The sequence below is a fragment of the Dendrobates tinctorius genome, unplaced genomic scaffold (assembly GCF_039654945.1).
Source record: "Dendrobates tinctorius isolate UK_male_01 unplaced genomic scaffold, ASM3965494v1 ptg000076l, whole genome shotgun sequence".
In the NCBI taxonomy this organism is placed as follows: domain Eukaryota; kingdom Metazoa; phylum Chordata; class Amphibia; order Anura; family Dendrobatidae; genus Dendrobates; species Dendrobates tinctorius.
Genome location: NW_027361744.1, coordinates 8,965,702 through 8,993,519, shown reverse-complemented (window position 1 = coordinate 8,993,519; position 27,818 = coordinate 8,965,702). Strand labels below are relative to the sequence as shown.

At 41.9% G+C, this 27,818-nt stretch overlaps 1 protein-coding gene across 1 annotated transcript; it reads right to left on the bottom strand.

The window, feature by feature from the left end:
- Positions 1-1,777: 1,777 nt before the first annotated feature.
- Positions 1,778-4,361, bottom strand: LOC141096655 (uncharacterized). Its single transcript, XM_073583367.1, has 2 exons — positions 3,797-4,361; positions 1,778-3,304 (listed from the first exon to the last, which is right to left on the bottom strand). The coding sequence occupies exon 2, from the start codon at positions 3,290-3,292 to the stop codon at positions 2,219-2,221; it is 1,074 nt and encodes a 357-aa protein (XP_073439468.1). The 5' UTR covers positions 3,293-3,304; positions 3,797-4,361; the 3' UTR covers positions 1,778-2,218.
- Between the last annotated feature and the right edge of the window lie 23,457 nt (positions 4,362-27,818).

Here is a 27,818-nt window from a genome sequence, read left to right as displayed (position 1 = left end):
AAGGAAATCAAATTTGGCAATGACTTGGCCATTCTTTTTGCCATCAGCCCTGCTAGGATTTTTAGGTCCACATTAAGGAGAGAGATTGGCCTATAGCTACTACATTGCTCAGGATCCTTCCCCTCTTTGTGTATTAGGGATATTCTGGCTGTAAGCATTTGGTTTGGCAATGGGTGGCCTTGTAAAACTGCGTTGCAAACGTTCAATAAATGTGGGAGTAGGAGGCCAGAGAAGGATTTATAGTAAAGTGCTGAGAATCCATCTGGACCAGGCGCTTTCCCCTTCGGGCACTTTTACAGGGCGGACTGCAACTCCCCTAGTGAAAAAGGTCTAGTGAGATATTGTTTTTGGGAATCAGACAAGACAGGCAGATCTAAAGTGCTTAGGAAGGACCTAGTGTCCATGCTTCTTTTAAGCGCGGAATCGGCGTTATCTTCCGGACGGAGATTATATAATTTCTTATAGTAGTCAAGGAATGCCCGCTCCATGTGTTCAGGAGTTTGCGAGCTTAACCCTTGTTCATTCTTGATTGAGTTAATCAGCGTACGTGACTGCCGCTTCCTTAGTTGTGATAACATTAATTTGGATGCTTTGTCTCCATGGACGTACATTCTGTTTTTCCATGTTGCATAGAGCTTAGCAGATCTCGAGTTTAATATGTCTTTAAGTTGTTGTCTTTTTTGTTGCAGCTTCTCTAAGCTATGTTGATCTATTTTATGTTTATGTGTAAGCTCCAGCTGTGATATACTATCATAAAGATCCTGGATTTCTTTTTGTTGCAGTTTATTTAGAAAGGAAGTGATAGATATCAACTCCCCTCTGACAACTGACTTATGTGCTTCCCATAGTATCTGTGAGGAAATTTCTGGTGAAGCATTTTGCTCAAAATATTGGGAAAGCACTTTGTTTATACGTGTCTGTACCTCGGTACTTCCAAGTACTGACTCATTGAGCCGCCATACTCTATGTCGGGGAAAGGCTTTAGATAATGAGAATTTTAACAAAACCGAAGAGTGATCGGAATAAATATTCGGGATTATTTTCGCCTGTTGTATATTGGCAAGCATTTTACTGGATATAAAAATATAGTCTAAACGGTGGTAAGATTTATGAGGGTGGGAGTAGAAGGTGTAGTCTCGGTCAGAGGGGTTTAGATATCTCCATGTGTCAATCAATTGTAGAGATCCCAATTGTGACTTTATTCTGGAAAGATCTTTAGGTGAGAGCGAACTTTTCTGTTTGGTCGTGTCTAGCAAAGGCTCTAATGCAACATTCAAGTCCCCACCCACTATCAATGCACCCTCTCTAAAGCCATCAATTTTTTTCAGTGTTGAGAGTACCCATCTCAATAGTTTTTTATTTGGTGCGTATAAACTGCACAATGTTACAAGGGCACCGTTTAGTAGACCTTTGACAAAGATGTAACGACCCTGAGGGTCCGCCATAGTTTCTCTTAGCTGGAAGGGCACTCCCCTTGCCACTGCTATTGACACTCCTCTGGAACCGGACTGGGTGGTTGTCGCATGAAACCATTTATCATATATCGAGCTTTCAAAGGAGGGCAATTTATCCGGTTTGAAGTGCGTTTCCTGAATAAGCAATACTGCTGCCTGCTGTTTTTTGAATAGTTGTAATGTGTGGCGTCTAGTGTTTGGAGAATTCAGCCCATGTGCGTTAAAAGAGATGAATGTGTGTACCTTATCCGAATCCATCATGTTTCTGTACACAGCAGCATCCTTGCAGCTCACGACGGAGACGAATCCCTGTGCCCATGGGAGTGGGGAGGGGGTCTAGGACAAGTAGACCAGACGAAAGAAAGAAAAGGGTAGAGAAAACAAAAAGGTGAAGAGGGGGAGAACACAATATTAACATTATCCATGTTATTATGTTGCACAATATCATTGACCAATATGCCAACGTACCATAGTTACCTACTGACATTGTTTCATAGAGTGCCAGCTTGAGGAAAATTCCAATCAACCTTATAAACTAAATATGAAATATGAAATGCTCCATTCTAGGAGAATGCCCAGTTTGGGCTGTAACTAAATCTAGGTTAAAACCTTATAACGAATTATTGGATAGATGTGGCAGCAGTGCTTATCCATATTTGGAAAAGCACGCCAACCCCATCAGATTTGCTTCAACCATACTCAATACCCCAACTGGGGTAGACACCAAGAAAACTTAACTGCAAAATCTGGGTCTAACCCAAAGATCAAGTATTGTCTCTGGAGTCCTTAGGAAGCGAGGTCTTTGTCAGCTTCCTTTTCAGCCTTTGTGATTTTGGCGTCAGGGCTATCTGCCACGCCGGGTCATCTGGTAGCGGGTGCAATAGGGTCGCCGAATGGAAGGACTCCAGGTCCGGGTAGGCCTCCAGCTCAATCCCCAAGGATTCACATGCCTCTTTGATGTCTTGTGATGTTCTTGCTGAGATACCTTTGTCTCCATTTGTGATATGTACTCCAAACGGGAACAACCATCTAAAACGGATGCCTTTTTTTATCAATGCTTCAGTGAACGGTTTCAAGATCCTCCGCTTCCTGAGAGTGCTAGCCGATAAATCCTGGAAAAGTTTAATTTGTGAGCCTTCATACGAGATCTCCTGCGCCTCCCGCGCTCTGCGAAGAACTAAGTCTTTTGCTCGATAATCGAGGAAGCGACAGATCACATCTCGTGGAGTTTCCCCTTGAGAAGGCCTCGGACGCAATGCTCTGTGTACTCTCACCAGTTCGATTTCCTGTGGATCTGATTCATTAAGTAGATCTTTGAATATCTCTTGTGTTGCTTTCCATAACGCCTCAAAGGCCACCGTTTCAGAAAGGCCTTTAACTCTTACGTTGTTACGACGTTCTCTGTTTTCATGATCTTCTAGCACCGTGTGAATTGTATGTAGTTGGAGTTCATGGACTTTTAAAGAGTCTAGTACAGCGTTCGAACTTTGTGTCATGGCAACTTGCGAATTTTCCAATGTCTCAAGTCTGTGGCCTTGAAGTTTTAGGTCGTGTTTTATCTCTGCAAGTTCTTGTCCTATTGGCTCAAGAGCTTTAGACAATATACGTTTGATGAACGAACGAGTGACTAAGGCCTCTCTCGCTGTGCTGCCCGTGTCAGAGTCACTCTCCGGTTCAGAATCTGAATCTTCTAATGAGGTCAAATCACGAAGCTTGGGTGGTTTAAGAGAATCTGACGGAACCGTTTGTTTTTTAAGAAAGTCATCCATGTCTGTTTGCGTAGTGGACTTTGTAGGTTTGGGCATGCTCTTTTGCGTTTTTACGCTGGATCTCCCCATTTTTGCAGTTATCTAAAGCAGAGAAGAATAGAGCAGTTTGAAGATTAGAATTCCTCTCGCTGGCTATGAATTTAGCTAATGTTCCATTTTATGCCCAATCTTATAAGTGATAAACAATGGAAAGAGATGTCGTTCTGGCTCTGGTCACTAGATGGCAGTCTATAACCACTTTCTGCTGGTTTTCCAGAGAATCCTCTCTTATATCCGTTCAGCTAGGTATAACATGGGTTAATTAGAAAGCAGATAAGGGGGGGAGGAAAGATGTAGGGACAGCCTGGTGGGGGGGGAGCGCTTAATACAGATCTAAGGCTCCTTATATTACTCCCTTCTCTCCTCGCACCCCTCCGGTCAGACAGTCTCAGGCCCCCACTTGATTAATTGATTATCTCCTTTATTGCTATGGAGTTAGGGAGAATGACCATGCTCTCCTGATCCTCTGTCCCCTGAATCAGACCCCCCTGCTCAAGACACTCCGTCACCTTGCTTCTGTTATTAGAGCGTTACCTCAGCTCCCGGAGACGCTTGAATCCCTCAGATCTCTCTCACTGATTGCAGAGAGGGGAGGAGGCTGAAGCGTGCCGCTGCACGTCTATTCTAGGTCCCGGGCCGCGTGTCTTCTGCAAGCCCGACGGGACTATTTTCAATGCTGCGGCGTGATACACACTCTCTGTAGCCGTCCCCCAGCTATGAGAACAGTAGCGATTTTGTGTGTCCTGGTCTGGGGATTTCGCAATGGTACCTTATCTGCAGGGGAGGGTTAGCTCCGGGGTCTCTCTTATCTGACAGCCTTAGGTCAGGGGTGAAGTCTTCTGCCCGAGGCGATGGTGCTGTTAGCAGTATATCCTTCCGCCACTCCGGCAATCTCCCGCCTGCAGGGCCTCAGTTAGATGAATCCCTTCTTTATCCCGAACGTGACTCGCCACCCAGGGTCTATGCGATCCAGTGGGGTCCTGGTTTGGGTTGTAATGCGGGGATGGTATAAAAAGAAGGCTCTGGTGATATTAGAGCCCCTTTTGGTGCATTTGTCCGGGAGCTCAGGTTTCCTGCTTCTTGCTCCACCAACGTTCAGGCTCCGCCCCGCAACTACTTTACTTTTGGAGAAAATTCAAAACATTCATTATTCAATAGGGCCCAAACTATCAAAAACCAGCGGTTTGAATGAACACTCACATTTCTTGGTAGAATCGTGCAGGACTGAAATTTTTGATGTTTTTCTACTCCTCTCATGAGCCCAAACAAGTCTATAAAAGGATGAGTTTGCAACTACTTTACTTTTGGAGAAAATTCAAAACATTCATTATTCAATAGAACCCAATAGCAAAAATCAGCGTTTTGAATGAACACTCACATTTCTTGGTAGAATCGTGCAGGACTGAAATTTTTGATGTTTTTCTACTCCTCTCATGAGCACAAACAAGTCTCTAAAAGGATGAGTTTGCAACTACTTTACTTTTGGAGAAAATTCAAAACATTCATTATTCAATAGGGTAAAAAAAAATCAAAAACCAGCGGTTTGAATGAACACTCACATTTCTTGGTAGAATCGTGCAGGACTGAAATTTTTGATGTTTTTCTACTCCTCTCATGAGCCCAAACAAGTCTCTAAAAGGATGAGTATACAACTACTTTACTTTTGGAGAAAATTCAAAACATTCATTATTCAATAGAACCCAATAGCAAAAATCAGCGTTTTGAATGAAGAATCACATTTCTTGGTAGAATCATGCAGGATTGAAATTTTTGATGGTTTTTTACTCCTCTCAAAAGCCCAAACAAGTTTCTAAAAGGATGAGTTTGCATCTACTTTACTTTTGGAGAAAATTCTAAACATTCTTTATTCAATAGGGCCCAAAATATCAAAAACCAGCGGTTTGAATGAACACACATTTCTTGGTAGAATCATGCAGGACTGAAATTTTTGATGGTTTTTTACTCCTCTCAACAGCCCAAACAAGTTTCTAAAAGGATGAGTTTGCAACTACTTTACTTTTGGAGAAAATTCAAAACATTCATTATTCAATAGGGCCCAAACTATCAAAAACCAGTGGTTTGAATGAACACTCACATTTCTTGGTAGAATCGTGCATGATTGAAATTTTTGATGGTTTTTTACTCCTCTCAACAGCCCAAACAAGTCTCTAAAAGGATGAGTTTGCAACTACTTTACTTTTGGAGAAAATTCAAAACATTCAATTGACATTCATTGAATTTTCCCCAAAAGTAAAGTAGTTGCAAACTCATCCTTTTAGAGACTTGTTTGGGCTCATGAGAGGAGTAGAAAAACATCAAAAATTTCAGTCCTGCACGATTCTACCAAGAAATGTGTGTTCATTTAAACCGCTGGTTTTTGATATTTTGGGCCCTATTGAATAATGAATGTTTTGAATTTTCTCCAAAAGTAAAGTAGTTGCAAACTCATCCTTTTAGAAACTTGTTTGGGCTTTTGAGAGGAGTAAAAAACCATCAAAAATTTCAATCCTGCATGATTCTACCAAGAAATGTGATTCTTCATTCAAAACGCTAGTTTTTGCTATTGGGCTCTAATGAATAATGAATGTTTTGAATTTTCTCCAAAAGTAAAGTAGTTGCAAACTCATCCTTTTAGAGTCTTGTTTGGGCTCATGAGAGGAGTAGAAAAAAATCAAAAATTTCAGTCCTGCACGATTCTACCAAGAAATGTGAGTGTTCATTCAAACCGCTGGTTTTTGATAGTTTGGGCCCTATTGAATAATGAATGTTTTGAATTTTCTCCAAAAGTAAAGTAGTTGCAAACTCATCCTTTTAGAAACTTGTTTGGGCTGTTGAGAGGAGTAAAAAAACCATCAAAAATTTCAATCCTGCATGATTCTACCAAGAAATGTGATTCTTCATTCAAAACGCTGGTTTTTGCTAGTGGGCTCTATTGAATAATGAATGTTTTGAATTTTCTCCAAAAGTAAAGTAGTTGCAAACTCATCCTTTTAGAGTCTTGTTTGGGCTCATGAGAGGAGAAGAAAAACAGCAGCAGCAGCAGCAGCTAGGTGCGCTGCTTGCCTGCAGTAAATAGGATGTGTTCCATCCATGGAACACTGTGATAGGAATCATGCCATTCATAGAACACAATGCTTGGATGTGTTCTATTCCTGGAACAATGGGACCACGTGTCACAATGGGACCACGTGTCACAATGGGAAGCCCACAGTCTGTAGCAGCTGCGCAGTAGTAGTCAGCTTCAGTCTGCAGAGGGAGCCTCAGCAGACAGGTGGGCGATGCTCGCCAGGGAGATGGAAAAATAGCTTGCTCACTTCACTCCACGCATCATTTCAGTATCTGCAGTTCCTCTGAGAATGGTGCACTCACTCTCTTAAGCGGTTTCCAAAGACAGATTGAATTGAAATCGGGATACACAAGTAGTGTTTTCAAAGCATGATTTGAATGCTTTTTTCAAATGTCGTTGCTCTGTAATTAGTTTTTCTTGGTCCAAGTTGCACATTTCCAATTCCTTAGCCTTGATTTAACTTGACCAACTCTTCTACTACTACTACTTCTACTACTACTCTTATTCACCTCTATATGGGAGGCATTGCACTGTATTCAATCTGTCAGTAAAATAACGATCTATCTTGGCCTTTGCTGCTTGGTAGGTACAGGTGTGACAAGCTGCAGTAATGTGTTTGGCTTTGGATAGCTACATTTCTGCACACCCACCTGCTACAAGGCCTGCAGCCCCTTCCCCTCAGTACTTCCCCAGTCTTAATTCAAGCATTCAATTCCTACCACATCCCTCATGCAATGATATGTCGTTTCATTTTTGAAACATTGTCCCCCTCTTGTGGCCTTCCAACTTTGAAGTTTACTGTTCAATATTGAATTAATTCATATATGAATTAAATGGAAAAGCAACGATTTATTTGGCGAGTTATTTGAATGTTCGGCCTACGTCCACCTGTCTGACAGACGGTATTCTAGTGGCTTGTAGCAGCAGCAGCAGCAGCAGCTAGGTGCGCTGCTTGTCTGCAGTAAATAGGATGTGTTCCATCCATGGAACACTGTGATAGGAATCATGCCATTCATAGAACACAATGCTTGGATGTGTTCTATTCCTGGAACAATGGGACCACGTGTCACAATGGGACCACGTGTCAAAATGGGCCGCCCACAGTCTGTAGCAGCTGCTCAGTAGTAGTCAGCTTCAGTCTGCTGAGGGAGCCTCAGCAGACAGGTGGGCGATGCTCGCCAGGGAGATGGAAAAATAGCTTGCTCACTTCACTCCACACATCATTTCAGTATCTGCAGTTCCTTTGAGAATGGTGCACTCACTCTCTTAAGCGGTTTCCAAAGACAGATTGAATTGAAATCGGGATACACAAGTAGTGTTTTCAAAGCATGATTTGAATGCTTTTTTCAAATGTCGTTGCTCTGTAATTAGTTTTTCTTGGTGCAAGTTGCACATTTCCAATTCCTTAGCCTTGATTTAACTTGACCAACTCTTCTACTACTACTACTACTACTACTACTACTACTACTACTACTACTACTACTACTACTACTACTACTACTACTACTACTACTACTCTTATTCACCTCTATATGGGAGGCATTGCACTGTATTCAATCTGTCAGTAAAATAACGATCTATCTTGGCCTTTGCTGCTTGGTAGGTACAGGTGTGACAAGCTGCAGTAATGTGTTTGGCTTTGGATAGCTACATTTCTGCACACCCACCTGCTACAAGGCCTGCAGCCCCTTCCCCTCAGTACTTCCCCAGTCTTAATTCAAGCATTCAATTCCTACCACATCCCTCATGCAATGATATGTCGTTTCGTTTTTGAAACATTGTCCCCCTCTTGTGGCCTTCCAACTTTGAAATTTACTGTTCAATTTTGAATTAATTCATATATGAATTAAATGGAAAAGCAACGATTTATCTGGCGAGTTATTTGAATGTTCGGCCTACGTCCACCTGTCTGACAGACGGTATTCTAGTGGCTTGTAGCAGCAGCAGCAGCAGCAGCTAGGTGCGCTGCTTGCCTGCAGTAAATAGGATGTGTTCCATCCATGGAACACTGTGATAGGAATCATGCCATTCATAGAACACAATTCTTAGATGTGTTCTATTCCTGGAACAATGGGATCACGTGTCACAATGAGACCACGTGTCACAATGGGCAGCCCACAGTCTGTAGCAGCTGCGCAGTAGTAGTCAGCTTCAGTCTGCTGAGGGAGCCTCAGCAGACAGGTGGGCGATGCTCGCCAGGGAGATGGAAAAATAGCTTGCTCACTTCACTCCACGCATCATTTCAGTATCTGCAGTTCCTCTGAGAATGGTGCACTCACTCTCTTAAGCGGTTTCCAAAGACAGATTGAATTGAAATCGGGATACACAAGTAGTGTTTTCAAAGCATGATTTGAATGCTTTTTTCAAATGTCGTTGCTCTGTAATTAGTTTTTCTTGGTCCAAGTTGCACATTTCCAATTCCTTAGCCTTGATTTAACTTGACCAACTCTTCTACTACTACTACTACTACTACTACTCTTATTCACCTCTATATGGGAGGCATTGCACTGTATTCAATCTGTCAGTAAAATAACGATCTATCTTGGCCTTTGCTGCTTGGTAGGTACAGGTGTGACAAGCTGCAGTAATGTGTTTGGCTTTGGATAGCTACATTTCTGCACACCCACCTGCTACAAGGCCTGCAGCCCCTTCCCCTCAGTACTTCCCCAGTCTAAATTCAAGCATTCATTTCCTACCACATCCCTCATGCAATGATATGTCGTTTCATTTTTGAAACATTGTCCCCCTCTTGTGGCCTTCCAACTTTGAAATTTACTGTTCAATTTTGAATTAATTTACATATGAATTAAATGGAAAAGCAACGATTTATTTGGCGAGTTATTTGAATGTTCGGCCTACGTCCACCTGTCTGACAGACGGTATTCTAGTGGCTTGTAGCAGCAGCAGCAGCAGCTAGGTGCGCTGCTTGCCTGCAGTAAATAGGATGTGTTCCATCCATGGAACACTGTGATAGGAATCATGCCATTCATAGAACACAATGCTTGGATGTGTTCTATTCCTGGAACAATGGGACCACGTGTCACAATGGGACCACGTGTCACAATGGGCAGCCCACAGTCTGTAGCAGCTGCGCAGTAGTAGTCAGCTTCAGTCTGCTGAGGGAGCCTCAGCAGACAGGTGGGCGATGCTCACCAGGGAGATGGAAAAATAGCTTGCTCACTTCACTCCACGCATCAGTTCAGTATCTGCAGTTCCTCTGAGAATGGTGCACTCACTCTCTTAAGCGGTTTCCAAAGACAGATTGAATTGAAATTGGGATACACAAGTAGTGTTTTCAAAGCATGATTTGAATGCTTTTTTCAAATGTCGTTGCTCTGTAGTTAGTTTTTCTTGGTGCAAGTAGCACATTTCCAATTCCTTAGCCTTGATTTAACTTGACCAATTCTTCTACTACTACTACTACTACTACTACGACTACTACTCTTATTCACCTCTATATGGGAGGCATTGCACTGTATTCAATCTGTCAGTAAAATAATGATCTATCTTGGCCTTTGCTGCTTGGTAGGTACAGGTGTGACAAGCTGCAGTAATGTGTTTGGCTTTGGATAGCTACATTTCTGCACACCCACCTGCTACAAGGCCTGCAGCCCCTTCCCCTCAGTACTTCCCCAGTCTTAATTCAAGCATTCAATTCCTACCACATCCCTCATGCAATGATATGTCGTTTCATTTTTGAAACATTGTCCCCCTCTTGTGGCCTTCCAACTTTGAAATTTACTGTTCAATTTTGAATTAATTCATATATGAATTAAATGGAAAAGCAACGATTTATCTGGCGAGTTATTTGAATGTTCGGCCTACGTCCACCTGTCTGACAGACGGTATTCTAGTGGCTTGTAGCAGCAGTAGCAGCAGCAGCTAGGTCGCTGCTTGCCTGCAGTAAATAGGATGTGTTCCATCCATGGAACACTGTGATAGGAATCATGACATTCATAGAATACAATGCTTGGATGTGTTCTATTCCTGGAACAATGGGGCCACGTGTCACAATGGGGCCACGTGTCACAATGGGACCACATGTCACAATGGGCAGCCCACAGTCTGTAGCAGCTGCGCAGTAGTAGTCAGCTTCAGTCTGCTGAGGGAGCCTCAGCAGACAGGTGGGCGATGCTCACCAGGGAGATGGAAAAATAGCTTGCTCACTTCACTCCATGCATCATTTCAGTATCTGCAGTTCCTCTGAGAATGGTGCACTCACTCTCTTAAGCGGTTTCCAAAGACAGATTGAATTGAAATTGGGATACACAAGTAGTGTTTTCAAAGCATGATTTGAATGCTTTTTTCAAATGTCGTTGCTCTGTAATTAGTTTTTCTTGGTCCAAGTTGCACATTTCCAATTCCTTAGCCTTGATTTAACTTGACCAACTCTTCTACTACTACTACTACTCTTATTCACCTCTATATGGGAGGCATTGCACTGTATTCAATCTGTCAGTAAATTAACGATCTATCTTGGCCTTTGCTGCTTGGTAGGTACAGGTGTGACAAGCTGCAGTAATGTGTTTGGCTTTGGATAGCTACATTTCTGCACACCCACCTGCTACAAGGCCTGCAGCCCCTTCCCCTCAGTACTTCCCCAGTCTTAATTCAAGCATTCAATTCCTACCACATCCCTCATGCAATGATATGTCGTTTCATTTTTGAAACATTGTCCCCCTCTTGTGGCCTTCCAACTTTGAAATTTACTGTTCAATTTTGAATTAATTCATATATGAATTAAATAGAAAAGCAACGATTTATCTGGCGAGTTATTTGAATGTTCGTCCTATGTCCACCTGTCTGACAGACGGTATTCTAGTGGCTTGTAGCAGCAGCAGCAGCAGCAGCAGCTAGGTGCGCTGCTTGCCTGCAGTAAATAGGATGTGTTCCATCCATGGAACACTGTGATAGGAATCATGCCATTCATAGAACACAATGCTTGGATGTGTTCTATTCCTGGAACAATGGGACCACGTGTCACAATGGGACCACGTGTCACAATGGGCAGCCCACAGTCTGTAGCAGCTGCGCAGTAGTAGTCAGCTTCAGCCTGCTGAGGGAGCCTCAGCAGACAGGTGGGCGATGCTCGCCAGGGAGATGGAAAAATAGCTTCCTCACTTCACTCCACGCATCATTTCAGTATCTGCAGTTCTTCTGAGAATGGTGCACTCACTCTCTAAAGCGGTTTCCAAAGACAGATTGAATTGAAATTGGGATACACAAGTAGTGTTTTTAAAGCATGATTTGAATGCTTTTTTCAAATGTCGTTGCTCTGTAATTAGTTTTTCTTGGTGCAAGTTGCACATTTCCAATTCCTTAGCCTTGACTTAACTTGACCAACTCTTCTACTACTACTACTACTACTACTACTCTTATTCACCTCTATATGGGAGGCATTGCACTGTATTCAATCTGTCAGTAAAATAACGATCTATCTTGGCCTTTGCTGCTTGGTAGGTACAGGTATGACAAGCTGCAGTAATGTGTTTGGCTTTGGATAGCTACATTTCTGCACACCCACCTGCTACAAGGCCTGCAGCCCCTTCCCCTCAGTACTTCCCCAGTCTTAATTCAAGCATTCAATTCCTACCACATCCCTCATGCAATAATATGTCGTTTCATTTTTGAAACATTGTCCCCCTCTTGTGGCCTTCCAACTTTGAAATGTACTGTTCAATTTTGAATTAATTCATATATGAATTAAATGGAAAAGCAACGATTTATCTGGCGAGTTATTTGAATGTTCGGCCTACGTCCACCTGTCTGACAGACGGTATTCTAGTGGCTTGTAGCAGCAGCAGCAGCAGCTAGGTGCGCTGCTTGCCTGCAGTAAATAGGATGTGTTCCATCCATGGAACACTGTGATAGGAATCATGCCATTTATAGAACACAATGCTTGGATGTGTTCTATTCCTGGAACAATGGGACCACGTGTCACAATGGGACCACATGTCACAATGGGCAGCCCACAGTCTGTAGCAGCTGCGCAGTAGTAGTCAGCTTCAGTCTGCTGAGGGAGCCTCAGCAGACAGGTGGGCGATGCTCGCCAGGGAGATGGAAAAAGAGCTTGCTCACTTCACTCCACGCATCATTTCAGTATCTGCAGTTCCTCTGAGAATGGTGCACTCACTCTCTTAAGCGGTTTCCAAAGACAGATTGAATTGAAATCGGGATACACAAGTAGTGTTTTCAAAGCATGATTTGAATGCTTTTTTTCAAATGTCGTTGCTCTGTAATTAGTTTTTCTTGGTCCAAGTTGCACATTTCCAATTCCTTAGCCTTGATTTAACTTGACCAACTCTTCTACTACTACTACTCTTATTCACCTCTATATGGGAGGCATTGCACTGTATTCAATCTGTCAGTAAAATAACGATCTATCTTGGCCTTTGCTGCTTGGTAGTTACAGGTGTGACAAGCTGCAGTAATGTGTTTGGCTTTGGATAGCTACATTTCTGCACACCCATCTGCTACAAGGCCTGCAGCCCCTTCCCCTCAGTACTTCCCCAGTCTTAATTCAAGCATTCAATTCCTACCACATCCCTCATGCAATAATATGTCGTTTCATTTTTGAAACATTGTCCCCCTCTTGTGGCCTTCCAACTTTGAAATTTACTGTTCAATTTTGAATTAATTCATATATGAATTAAATGGAAAAGCAACGATTTATCTGGCGAGTTATTTCAATGTTCGGCCTACGTCCACCTGTCTGACAGACGGTATTCTAGTGGCTTGTAGCAGCAGCAGCAGCAGCAGCAGCTAGGTGCGCTGCTTGCCTGCAGTAAATAGGATGTGTTCCATCCATGGAACACTGATAGGAATCATGCCATTCATACAACACAATGCTTGGATGTGTTCTATTCCTGGAACAATGGGACCACGTGTCACAATGGGCAGCCCACAGTCTGTAGCAGCTGCGCAGTAGTAGTCAGCTTCAGTCTGCTGAGGGAGCCTCAGCAGACAGGTGGGCGATGCTCGCCAGGGAGATGGAAAAATAGCTTGCTCACTTAACTCCACGCATCATTTCAGTATCTGCAGTTCCTCTGAGAATGGTGCACTCACTCTCTTAAGCGGTTTCCAAAGACAGATTGAATTGAAATTGGGATACACAAGTAGTGTTTTCAAAGCATGATTTGAATGCTTTTTTCAAATGTCGTTGCTCTGTAATTAGTTTTTCTTGGTCCAAGTTGCACATTTCCAATTCCTTAGACTTGATTTAACTTGACCAACTCTTCTTCTACTACTACTACTACTACTACTACTCTTATTCACCTCTATATGGGAGGCATTGCACTGTATTCAATCTGTCAGTAAAATAACGATCTATCTTGGCCTTTGCTGCTTGGTAGGTACAGGTGTGACAAGCTGCGGTAAAGATAGATCGTTATTTTACTGACAAATTGAATACAGTGCAATGCCTCCCATATAGAGGTGAATAAGAGTAGTAGTAGTAGTAGTAGTAGTAGTAGTAGTAGTAGTAGAAGAGTTGGTCAAGTTAAATCAAGGCTAAGGAATTGGAAATGTGCAACTTGGACCAAGAAAAACTAATTACAGAGAAACGACATTTGAAAAAAGCTTTCAAGTCATGCTTTGAAAACACTACTTGTGTATCCCGATTTCAATTCAATCTGTCTTTGGAAACCGCTTAAGAGAGTGAGTGCACCATTCTCAGAGGAACTGCAGATACTGAAATGATGCGTGGAGTGAAGTGAGCAAGCTATTTTTCCATCTCCCTGGCGAGCATCGCCCACCTGTCTGCTGAGGCTCCCTCAGCAGACTGAAGCTGACTACTACTGCGCAGCTGCTACAGACTGTGGGCTGCCCATTGTGACTCGTGGTCCCATTGTGACACGTGGTCCCATTGTTCCAGGAATAGAACACATCCAAGCATTGTGTTCTATGAATGGCATGATTCCTATCACAGTGTTCCATGGATGGAACACATCCTATTTACTGCAGGCAAGCAGCGCACCTAGCTGCTGCTGCTGCTGCTGCTGCTACAAGCCACTAGAATACCGTCTGTCAGACAGGTGGACGTAGGCCGAACATTCAAATAACTCGCCAGATAAATCGTTGCTTTTCCATTTAATTCATATATGAATTAATTCAAAATTGAACAGTAAATTTCAAAGTTGGAAGGCCACAAGAGGGGGACAATGTTTCAAAAATGAAACGACATATAAGGGATGTGGTAGGAATTGAATGCTTGAATTAAGACTGGGGAAGTACTGAGGGGAAGGGGCTGCAGGCCTTGTAGCAGGTGGGTGTGCAGAAATGTAGCTATCCAAAGCCAAACACATTACTGCAGCTTGTCACACCTGTACCTACCAAGCAGCAAAGGCCAAGATAGATCGTTATTTTACTGACAGATTGAATACAGTGCAATGCCTCCCATATAGAGGTGAATAAGAGTAGTAGTAGTAGTAGTAGAAGAGTTGGTCAAGTTAAATCAAGGCTAAGGAATTGGAAATGTGCAACTTGGACCAAGAGAAACTAATTACAGAGCAACGACATTTGAAAAAAGCATTCAAATCATGCTTTGAAAACACTACTTGTCTATCCCAATTTCAATTCAATCTGTCTTTGGAAACCGCTTAAGAGAGTGAGTGCACCATTCTCAGAGGAACTGCAGATACTGAAATGATGCGTGGAGTGAAGTGAGCAAGCTATTTTTCCATCTCCCTGGCGAGCATCGCCCACCTGTCTGCTGAGGCTCCCTCAGCAGACTGAAGCTGACTACTACTGCGCAGCTGCTACAGACTGTGGGCTGCCCATTGTGACACGTGGTCCCATTGTGACACATGGTCCCATTGTTCCAGGAATAGAACACATCCAAGCATTGTGTTCTATGAATGGCATGGTTCCTATCACAGTGTTCCATGGATGGAACACATCCTATTTACTGCAGGCAAGCAGCGCACCTAGCTGCTGCTGCTGCTGCTGCTACAAGCCACTAGAATACCGTCTGTCAGACAGGTGGACGTAGGCCGAACATTCAAATAACTCGCCAGATAAATCGTTGCTTTTCCATTTAATTCATATATGAATTAATTCAAAATTGAACAGTAAATTTCAAAGTTGGAAGGCCACAAGAGGGGGACAATGTTTCAAAAATGAAACGACATATCATTGCATGAGGGATGTGGTAGGAATTGAATGCTTGAATTAAGACTGGGGAAGTACTGAGGGGAAGGGGCTGCAGGCCTTGTAGCAGGTGGGTGTGCAGAAATGTAGCTATCCAAAGCCAAACACATTACCGCAGCTTGTCATACCTGTACATACCAAGCAGCAAAGGCCAAGATAGATCGTTATTTTACTGACAGATTGAATACAGTGCAATGCCTCCCATATAGAGGTGAATAAGAGTAGTAGTAGTAGTAGTAGTAATAGAACAGTTGGTCAAGTTAAATCAAGGCTAAGGAATTGGAAATGTGCAACTTGGACCAAGAAAAACTAATTACAGAGCAACGACATTTGAAAAAAGCATTCAAATCATGCTTTGAAAACACTACTTGTGTATCCCAATTTCAATTCAATATGTCTTTGCAAACCGCTTAATAGAGTGAGTGCACCATTCTCAGAGGAACTTCAGATACTGAAATGATGCGTGGAGTGAAGTGAGCAAGTTATTTTTCCATCTCCCTGGCGAGCATCACCCACCTGTCTGCTGAGGCTCCCTCAGCAGACTGAAGCTGACTACTACTGCGCAGCTGCTACAGACTGTGGGCTGCCCATTGTGACACGTGGTCCCATTGTGACACGTGGTCTCATTGTTCCAGGAATAGAACACATCCAAGCATTGTGTTCTATGAATGGCATGATTCCTATCACAGTGTTCCATGGATGGAACACATCCTATTTACTGCAGGCAAGCAGCGCACCTAGCTGCTGCTGCTGCTGCTGCTACAAGCCACTAGAATACCGTCTTGTCAGACAGGTGGACGTAGGCCGAACATTCAAATAACTCGCCAGATAAATCGTTGCTTTTCCATTTAATTCATATATGAATTAATTCAAAATTGAACAGTACATTTCAAAGTTGGAAGGCCACAAGAGGGGGACAATGTTTCAAAAATGAAACGACATATCATTGCATGAGGGATGTGGTAGGAATTGAATGCTTGAATCAAGACTGGGGAAGTACTGAGGGGAAGGGGCTGCAGGCCTTGTAGCAGGTGGGTGTGCAGAAATGTAGCTATCCAAAGCCAAACACATTACTGCAGCTTGTCACACCTGTACCTACCAAGCAGCAAAGGCCAAGATAGATCGTTATTTTACTGACAGATTGAATACAGTGCAATGCCTCCCATATAGAGGTGAATAAGAGTAGTAGTAGTAGTAGTAGTAGTAGTAGTAGTAGAAGAGTTGGTCAAGTTAAATCAAGGCTAAGGAATTGGAAATGTGCAACTTGGACCAAGAAAAACTAATTACAGAGCAACGACATTTGAAAAAAGCATTCAAATCATGCTTTGAAAACACTACTTGTCTATCCCAATTTCAATTCAATCTGTCTTTGGAAACCGCTTAAGAGAGTGAGTGCACCATTCTCAGAGGAACTGCAGATACTGAAATGATGCGTGGAGTGAAGTGAGCAAGCTATTTTTCCATCTCCCTGGCGAGCATCGCCCACCTGTCTGCTGAGGCTCCCTCAGCAGACTGAAGCTGACTACTACTGCGCAGCTGCTACAGACTGTGGGCTGCCCATTGTGACACGTGGTCCCATTGTGACACGTGGTCCCATTGTTCCAGGAATAGAACACATCCAAGCATTGTGTTCTATGAATGGCATGATTCCTATCACAGTGTTCCATGGATGGAACACATCCTATTTACTGCAGGCAAGCAGCGCACCTAGCTGCTGCTGCTGCTGCTGCTACAAGCCACTAGAATACCGTCTGTCAGACAGGTGGACGTAGGCCGAACATTCAAATAACTCGCCAGATAAATCGTTGCTTTTCCATTTAATTCATATATGAATTAATTCAAAATTGAACAGTAAATTTCAAAGTTGGAAGGCCACAAGAGGGGGACAATGTTTCAAAAATGAAACGACATATCATTGCATGAGGGATGTGGTAGGAATTGAATGCTTGAATTAAGACTGGGGAAGTACTGAGGGGAAGGGGCTGCAGGCCTTGTAGCAGGTGGGTGTGCAGAAATGTAGCTATCCAAAGCCAAACACATTACCGCAGCTTGTCATACCTGTACATACCAAGCAGCAAAGGCCAAGATAGATCGTTATTTTACTGACAGATTGAATACAGTGCAATGCCTCCCATATAGAGGTGAATAAGAGTAGTAGTAGTAGTAGTAGTAGTAGTAGAAGAGTTGGTCAAGTTAAATCAAGGCTAAGGAATTGGAAATGTGCAACTTGGACCAAGAAAAACTAATTACAGAGCAACGACATTTGAAAAAAGCATTCAAATCATGCTTTGAAAACACTACTTGTGTATCCCAATTTCAATTCAATATGTCTTTGCAAACCGCTTAATAGAGTGAGTGCACCATTCTCAGAGGAACTTCAGATACTGAAATTATGCGTGGAGTGAAGTGAGCAAGCTATTTTTCCATCTCCCTGGCGAGCATCGCCCACCTGTCTGCTGAGGCTCCCTCAGCAGACTGAAGCTGACTACTACTGCGCAGCTGCTACAGACTGTGGGCTGCCCATTGTGACACGTGGTCCCATTGTGACACGTGGTCCCATTGTTCCAGGAATAGAACACATCCAAGCATTGTGTTCTTTGAATGGCATGATTCCTATCACAGTGTTCCATGGATGGAACACATCCTATTTACTGCAGGCAAGCAGCGCACCTAGCTGCTGCTGCTGCTGCTACAAGCCACTAGAATACCGTCTGTCAGACAGGTGGACGTAGGCCGAACATTCAAATAACTCGCCAGATAAATCGTTGCTTTTCCTTTTAATTCATATATAAATTAATTCAAAATTGAACAGTAAATTTCAAAGTTGGAAGGCCACAAGAGGGGGACAATGTTTCAAAAATGAAACGACATATCTTTGCATGAGGGATGTGGTAGGAATTGAATGCTTGAATTAAGACTGGGGAAGTACTGAGGGGAAGTGGCTGCAGGCCTTGTAGCAGGTGGGTGTGCAGAAATGTAGCTATCCAAAGCCAAACACATTACTGTAGCTTGTCACACCTGTACCTACCAAGCAGCAAAGGCCAAGATAGATCGTTATTTTACTGACAGATTGAATACAGTGCAATGCCTCCCATATAGAGGTGAATAAGAGTAGTAGTAGTAGTAGTAGTAGTAGTAGAAGAGTTGGTCAAGTTAAATCAAGGCTAAGGAATTGGAAATGTGCAACTTGGACTAAGAAAAACTAATTACAGAGCAACGACATTTGAAAAAAGCTTTCAAATCATGCTTTGAAAACACTACTTGTGTATCCCATTTTCAATTCAGTCTGTCTTTGGAAACCGCTTAAGAGAGTGAGTGCAACATTCTCAGAGGAACTGCAGATACTGAAATGATGCGTGGAGTGAAGTGAGCAAGCTATTTTTCCATCTCCCTGGTGAGCATCGCCCACCTGTCTGCTGAGGCTCCCTCAGCAGACTGAAGCTGACTACTACTGCGCAGCTGCTACAGACTGTGGGCTGCCCATTGTGACACGTGGTCCCATTGTGACACGTGGTCCCATTGTTCCAGGAATAGAACACATCCAAGCATTGTGTTCTATGAATGGCATGATTCCTCTCACAGTGTTCCATGGATGGAACACATCCTATTTACTGCAGGCAAGCAGCGCACCTAGCTGCTGCTGCTGCTACAAGCCACTAGAATACCGTCTGTCAGACAGGTGGACGTAGGCCGAACATTCAAATAACTCGCCAGATAAATCGTTGCTTTTCCATTTAATTCATATATGAATTAATTCAAAATTGAACAGTAAATTTCAAAGTTGGAAGGCCACAAGAGGGGGACAATGTTTCAAAAATGAAACGACATATCATTGCATGAGGGATGTGGTAGGAATTGAATGCTTGAATTAAGACTGGGGAAGTACTGAGGGGAAGGGGCTGCAGGCCTTGTAGCAGGTGGGTGTGCAGAAATGTAGCTATCCAAAGCCAAACACATTACTGCAGCTTGTCACACCTGTACCTACCAAGCAGCAAAGGCCAAGATAGATCGTTATTTTACTGACAGATTGAATACAGTGCAATGCCTCCCATACAGAGGTGAATAAGAGTAGTAGTAGTAGTAGTAGTAGTAGTAGTAGTAGTAGAAGAGTTGGCCAAGTTAAATCAAGGCTAAGGAATTGGAAATGTGCAACTTGGACCAAGAAAAACTAATTACAGAGCAACGACATTTGAAAAAAGCATTCAAATCATGCTTTGAAAACACTACATGTGTATCCCGATTTCAATTCAATCTGTCTTTGGAAACCGCTTAAGAGAGTGAGTGCACCATTCTCAGAGGAACTGCAGATACTGAAATGATGCGTGGAGTGAAGTGAGCAAGCTATGTTTCCATCTCCCTGGCGAGCATCGCCCACCTGTCTGCTGAGGCTCCCTCAGCAGACTGAAGCTGACTACTACTGCGCAGCTGCTACAGACTGTGGGCTGCCCATTGTGACACGTGGTCCCATTGTGACACGTGGTCCCATTGTTCCAGGAATAGAACACATCCAAGAATTGTGTTCTATGAATGGCATGATTCCTATCACAGTGTTCCATGGATGGAACACATCCTATTTACTGCAGGCAAGCAGCGCACCTAGCTGCTGCTGCTGCTGCTACAAGCCCCTAGAATACCGTCTGTCAGACAGGTGGACGTAGGCCGAACATTCAAATAACTCGCCAGATAAATCGTTGCTTTTCCATTTAATTCATATATGAATTAATTCAAAATTGAACAGTAAATTTCAAAGTTGGAAGGCCACAAGAGGGGGACAATGTTTCAAAAACGAAACGACATATCATTGCATGAGGGATGTGGTAGGAATTGAATGCTTGAATTAAGACTGGGGAAATACTGAGGGGAAGGGGCTGCAGGCCTTGTAGCAGGTGGGTGTGCAGAAATGTAGCTATCCAAAGCCAAACACATTACTGCAGCTTGTCACACCTGTACCTACCAAGCAGCAAAGGCCAAGATAGATCGTTATTTTACTGACAGATTGAATACAGTGCAATGCCTCCCATATAGAGGTGAATAAGAGTAGTAGTAGTAGTAGTAGTAGTAGTAGTAGTAGTAGTAGTAGTAGTAGTAGTAGAAGAGTTGGTCAAGTTAAATCAAGGCTAAGGAATTGGAAATGTGCAACTTGGACCAAGAAAAACTAATTACAGAGCAACGACATTTGAAAAAAGCATTCAAATCATGCTTTGAAAACACTACTTGTGTTTCCCGGTTTCAATTCAATCTGTCTTTGGAAACCGCTTAAGAGAGTGAGTGCACCATTCTCAGAGGAACTGCAGATACTGAAATGATGTGTGGAGTGAAGTGAGCAAGCTATTTTTCCATCTCCCTGGCGAGCATCGCCCACCTGTCTGCTGAGGCTCCCTCAGCAGACTGAAGCTGACTACTACTGCGCAGCTGCTACAGACTGTGGGCTGCCCATTGTGACACTTGGTCCCATTGTTCCAGGAATAGAACACATCCAAGCATTGTGTTCTATGAATGGCATGATTCCTATCACAGTGTTCCATTGATGGAACACATCCTATTTACTGCAGGCAAGCAACGCACCTAGCAGCTGCTGCTGCTGCTGCTGCTGCTGCTGCTGCTACAAGCCACTAGAATACCGTCTGTCAGACAGGTGGACGTAGGCCGAACATTCAAATAACTCGCCAGATAAATCGTTGCTTTTCCATTTAATTCATATATGAATTAATTCAAAATTGAACAGTAAATTTCAAAGTTGGAAGGCCACAAGAGGGGGACAATGTTTCAAAAATGAAACGACATATCATTGCATGAGGGATATGGTAGGAATTGAATGCTTGAATTAAGACTGGGGAAGTACTGAGGGGAAGGGGCTGCAGGCCTTGTAGCAGGTGGGTGTGCAGAAGTGTAGCTATCCAAAGCCAAACACATTACTGCAGCTTGTCACACCTGTACCTACCAAGCAGCAAAGGCCAAGATAGATCGTTATTTTACTGACAGATTGAATACAGTGCAATGCCTCCCATATAGAGGTGAATAAGAGTAGTAGTAGTAGTAGTAGTAGTAGTAGTAGTAGAAGAGTTGGTCAAGTTAAATCAAGGCTAAGGAATTTGAAATGTGCAACTTGGACCAAAAAAAACTAATTACAGAGCAACGACATTTGAAAAAAGCATTCAAATCATGCTTTGAAAACACTACTTGTGTATCCCGATTTCAATTCAATCTGTCTTTGGAAACCGCTTAAGAGAGTAAGTGCACCATTCTCAGAGGAACTGCAGATACTGAAATGATGCGTGGAGTGAAGTGAGCAAGCTATTTTTCCATCTCCCTGGCGAGCATTGCCCACCTGTCTGCTGAGGCTCCCTCAGCAGACTGAAGCTGACTACTACTGCGCAGCTGCTACAGACTGTGGGTTGCCCATTGTGACACGTGGTCCCATTGTGACACGTGGTCCCATTGTTCCAGGAATAGAACACATCCAAGCATTGTGTTCTATGAATGGCATGATTCCTATCACAGTGTTCCATGGATGGAACACATCCTATTTACTGCAGGCAAGCAGCGCACCTAGCTGCTGCTGCTGCTGCTGCTACAAGCCACTAGAATACCGTCTGTCAGACAGGTGGACGTAGGCCGAACATTCAAATAACTCGCCAAATAAATCGTTGCTTTTCCATTTAATTCATATATGAATTAATTCAAAATTGAACAGTAAATTTCAAAGTTGGAAGGCCACAAGAGGGGGACAATGTTTCAAAAATGAAACGACATATCATTGCATGAGGGATGTGGTAGGAATTGAGTGCTTGAATTAAGACTGGGGAAGTACTGAGGGGAAGGGGCTGCAGGCCTTGTATCAGGTGGGTGTGCAGAAATGTAGCTATCCAAAGCCAAACACATTACTGAAGCTTGTCACACCTGTACCTACCAAGCAGCAAAGGCCAAGATAGATCGTTATTTTACTGACAGATTGAATACAGTGCAATGCCTCCCATATAGAGGTGAATAAGAGTAGTAGTAGAAGTAGTAGTAGTAGTAGTAGTAGTAGTAGTAGAAGAGTTGGTCAAGTTAAATCAAGGCTAAGGAATTGGAAATGTGCATCTTGGACCAAGAAAAACTAATTACAGAGCAACGACATTTGAAAAAAGCATTCAAATCATGCTTTGAAAACACTACTTGTGTATCCCGACTTCAATTCAATCTGTCTTTGGAAACCGCTTAAGAGAGTGAGTGCACCATTCTCAGCGGAACTGCAGATACTGAAATGATGCGTGGAGTGAAGTGAGCAAGCTCTTTTTCCATCTCCCTGGCGAGCATCGCCCACCTGTCTGCTGAGGCTCCCTCAGCAGACTGAAGCTGACTACTACTGTGCAGCTGCTAAAGACTGTGGGCTGCCCATTGTGACACGTGGTCCCATTGTGACACGTGGTCCCATTGTTCCAGGAATAGAACACATCCAAGCATTGTGTTCTATGAATGGCATGATTCCTATCACAGTGTTCCCATGATGGAACACATCCTATTTACTGCAGGCAAGCAGCGCACCTAGCTGCTGCTGCTGCTGCTGCTGCTACAAGCCACTAGAATACCGTCTGTCAGACAGGTGGACGTAGGCCGAACATTCAAATAACTCGCCAGATAAATCGTTGCTTTTCCATTTAATTCATATATGAATTAATTCAAAATTGAACAGTAAATTTCAAAGTTGGAAGGCCACAAGAGGGGGACAATGTTTCAAAAATGAAATGACATATCATTGCATGAGGGATGTGGTAGGAATTGAATGCTTGAATTAAGACTGGGGAAGTACTGAGGGGAAGGGGCTGCAGGCCTTGTAGCAGGTGGGTGTGCAGAAATGTAGCTATCCAAAGCCAAACACATTACTGCAGCTTGTCACACCTGTACCTACCAAGCAGCAAAGGCCAAGATAGATCGTTATTTTACTGACAGATTGAATACAGTGCAATGCCTCCCATATAGAGGTGAATAAGAGTAGTAGTAGAAGTAGTAGTAGTAGTAGTAGTAGATGAGTTGGTCAAGTTAAATCAAGGCTAAGGAATTGGAAATGTGCAACTTGGACCAAGAAAAACTAATTACAGAGCAACGACATTTGAAAAAAGCATTCAAATCATGCTTTGAAAACACTACTTGTGTATCCCGATTTGAATTCAATCTGTCTTTGGAAACCGCTTAAGAGAGTGAGTGCACCATTCTCAGAGGAACTGCAGATACTGAAATGATGCGTGGAGTGAAGTGAGCAAGCTATTTTTCCATCTCCCTGGCGAGCATCGCCCACCTGTCTGCTGAGGCTCCCTCAGCAGACTGAAGCTGACTACTACTGAGCAGCTGCTACAGACTGTGGGCTGCCCATTGTGACACGTGGTCCCATTGTGACACGTGGCCCCATTGTTCCAGGAATAGAACACATCCAAGCATTGTGTTCTATGAATGGCATGATTCCTATCACAGTGTTCCATGGATGGAACACATCCTATTTACTGTAGGCAAGCAGCGCACCTAGCTGCTGCTGCTGCTGCTGCTTTTTTTCTACTCCTCTCATGAGCCCAAACAAGACTCTAAAAGGATGAGTTTGCAACTACTTTACTTTTGTAGAAAATTCAAAACATTCATTATTCAATAGAGCCCACTAGCAAAAACCAGCGTTTTGAATGAAGAATCACATTTCTTGGTAGAATCATGCAGGATTGAAATTTTTGATGGTTTTTTACTCCTCTCAACAGCCCAAACAAGTTTCTAAAAGGATGAGTTTGCAACTACTTTACTTTTGGAGAAAATTCAAAACATTCATTATTCAATAGAGCCCAAAATATCAAAAACCAGCGGTTTGAATGAACACACATTTCTTGGTAGAATCATGCAGGACTGAAATTTTTGATGTTTTTCTACTCCTCTCATGAGCCCAAACAAGTCTCTAAAAGGATGAGTTTGCAACTACTTTACTTTTGGAGAAAATTCAAAACATTCATTATTCAATAGAGCCCAATAGCAAAAACCAGCGTTTTGAATGAAGAATCACATTTCTTGGTAGAATCATGCAGGATTGAAATTTTTGATGGTTTTTTACTCCTCTCAAAAGCCCAAACAAGTTTCTAAAAGGATGAGTTTGCAACTACTTTACTTTTGGAGAAAATTCAAAACATTCATTATTCAATAGGGCCCAAAATATCAAAAACCAGCGGTTTGAATGAACACACATTTCTTGGTAGAATCGTGCAGGACTGAAATTTTTGATGTTTTTCTACTCCTCTCATGAGCCCAAACAAGTCTCTAAAAGGATGAGTTTGCAACTACTTTACTTTTGGAGAAAATTCAATGAATGTCAATTGAATGTTTTGAATTTTCTCCAAAAGTAAAGTAGTTGCAAACTCATCCTTTTAGAGACTTGGTTTGGGCTCATGAGAGGAGTAGAAAAACATCAAAAATTTCAGTCCTGCACGATTCTACCAAGAAATGTGTGTTCATTCAAACCGCTGGTTTTTGATATTTTGGGCCCTATTGAATAATGAATGTTTTGAATTTTCTCCAAAAGTAAAGTAGTTGCAAACTCATCCTTTTAGAAACTTGTTTGGGCTGTTGAGAGGAGTAAAAAACCATCAAAAATTTCAATCCTGCATGATTCTACCAAGAAATGTGATTCTTCATTCAAAACCTGATTTTTGCTATTGGGCTCTATTGAATAATGAATGTTTTGAATTTTCTCCAAAAGTAAAGTAGTTGCAAACTCATGCTTTTAGAGACTTGTTTGTGCTCATGAGAGGAGTAGAAAAACATTCAAAATTTCAGTCCTGCACGATTCTACCAAGAAATGTGAGTGTTCATTCAAACCGCTGGTTTTTGATATTTTGGGCCCTAATGAAAAATGAATGTTTTGAATTTTCTCCAAAAGTAAAGTAGTTGCAAACTCATCCTTTTAGAAACTTGTTTGGGCTGTTGAGAGGAGTAAAATAGAATCAAAAATTTAAATCCTGCATGATTCTACCAAGAAATGTGATTCTTCTTTCAAAACCTGATTTTTGCTATTGGGCTCTATTGAATAATGAATGTTTTGAATTTTCTCCAAAAGTAAAGTAGTTGCAAACTCATCCTTTTAGAGACTTGTTTGGGCTCATGAGAGGAGTAGAAAAACATCAAAAATTTCAGTCCTGCACGATTCTACCAAGAAATGTGAGTGTTCATTCAAACCGCTGGTTTTTGATAGTTTGGGCCCTATTGAATAATGAATGTTTTGGATTTTCTCCAAAAGTAAAGTAGTTGCAAGCTCATGCTTTTAGAGACTTGTTTGGGCTCATGAGAGGAGTAGAAAAACATCAAAAATTTCAGTCTTGCATTATTCTACCAAGAAATGTGTGTTCATTCAAACCGCTGGTTTTTGATATTTTGGGCCCTATTGAATAATGAATGTTTTGAATTTTCTCCAAAAGTAAAGTAGTTGCAAACTCATCCTTTTAGAAACTTGTTTGGGCTGTTGAGAGGAGTAAAAAACCATCAAAAATTTAAATCTTGCATGATTCTACCAAGAAATGTGATTCTTCATTCAAAACGCTGATTTTTGCTATTGGGTTCTATTGAATAATGAATGTTTTGAATTTTCTCCAAAAGTAAAGTAGTTGCAAGCTCATGCTTTTAGAGACTTGTTTGGGCTCATGAGAGGAGTAGAAAAACATCAAAAATTTCAGTCCTGCATGATTCTACCAAGAAATGTGTGTTAATTCAAACCACTGGTTTTTGATATTTTGGGCCCTATTGCATAATGAATGTTTTGAATTTTCTCCAAAAGTAAAGTTGTTGCAAACTCATCCTTTTAGAAACTTGTTTGGGCTGTTGAGAGGAGTAAAAAACCATCAAAAATTTCAATCCTGCATGATTCTACCAAGAAATGTGATTCTTCATTCAAAACGCTGATTTTTGCTATTGGGTTCTATTGAATAATGAATGTTTTGAATTTTCTCCAAAAGTAAAGTAGTTGCAAACTCATGCTTTTAGAGACTTGTTTGGGCTCATGAGAGGAGTAGAAAAACATCAAAAATTTCAGTCCTGCATGATTCTACCAAGAAATGTGTGTTCATTCAAATCGCTGGTTTTTGATATTTTGGGCCCTATTGAATAATGAATGTTTTGAATTTTCTCCAAAAGTAAAGTAGTTGCAAACTCATCCTTTTTGAAACTTGTTTGGGCTGTTGAGAGGAGTAAAAAACCATCAAAAATTTCAATCCTGCATGATTCTACCAAGAAATGTGATTCTTCATTCAAAACGCTGGTTTTTGCTATTGGGCTCTATTGAATAATGAATGTTTTGAATTTTCTCCAAAAGTAAAGTAGTTGCAAACTCATCCTTTTAGAGACTTGTTTGTGCTCATGAGAGGAGTAGAAAAACATCAAAAATTTCAGTCCTGCATGATTCTACCAAGAAATGTGAGTGTTCATTCAAACCGCTGGTTTTTGATAGTTTGGGCTCTATTGAATAATGAATGTTTTGAATTTTCTCCAAAAGTAAAGTAGTTGCAAACTCATCCTTTTAGAAACTTGTTTGGGCTGTTGAGAGGAGTAAAAAACCATCAAAAATTTCAATCCTGCATGATTCTACCAAGAAATGTGATTCTTCATTCAAAAGGCTGGTTTTTGCTATTGGGCTCTATTGAATAATGAATGTTTTGAATTTTCTCCAAAAGTAAAGTAGTTGCAAGCTCATGCTTTTAGAGACATGTTTGGGCTCATGAGAGGAGTAGAAAAACATCAAAAATTTCAGTCCTGCACGATTCTACCAAGAAATGTGTGTTCATTCAAACCGCTGGTTTTTGATATTTTTTGCCCTATTGAATAATGAATGTTTTGAGTTTTCTCCAAAAGTAAAGTAGTTGCAAACTCATCCTTTTAGAAACTTGTTTGGGCTGTTGAGAGGAGCAAAAAAACCATCAAAAATTTCAATCCTGCATGATTCTACCAAGAAATGTGATTCTTCATTCAAAACGCTGATTTTTGCTAAAAGGATGAGTTTGCAACTACTTTACTTTTGGAGAAAATTCAAAACATTCATTATTCAATAGGGCCCAAACTATCAAAAACCAGCGGTTTGAATGAACACTCACATTTCTAGGTAGAATCGTGCAGGACTGAAATTTTTGATGTTTTTCTACTCCTCCCATGAGCCCAAACAACACTCTAAAAGGATGAGTTTGCAAATACTTTACTTTTGGAGAAAATTCAAAACATTCATTATTCAATAGGGCCCAATAGCAAAAATCAGGTTTTGAATGAAGAATCACATTTCTTGGTAGAATCATGCAGGATTGAAATTTTTGATGGTTTTTTACTCCTCTCAACAGCCCAAACAAGTTTCTA

Excerpts from the sequence above, each read along its gene's own strand:
- LOC141096655 (XM_073583367.1), bottom strand. The coding sequence starts at position 3,292 with ATGGGGAGATCCAGCGTAAAAACGCAAAAGAGCATGCCCAAACCTACA.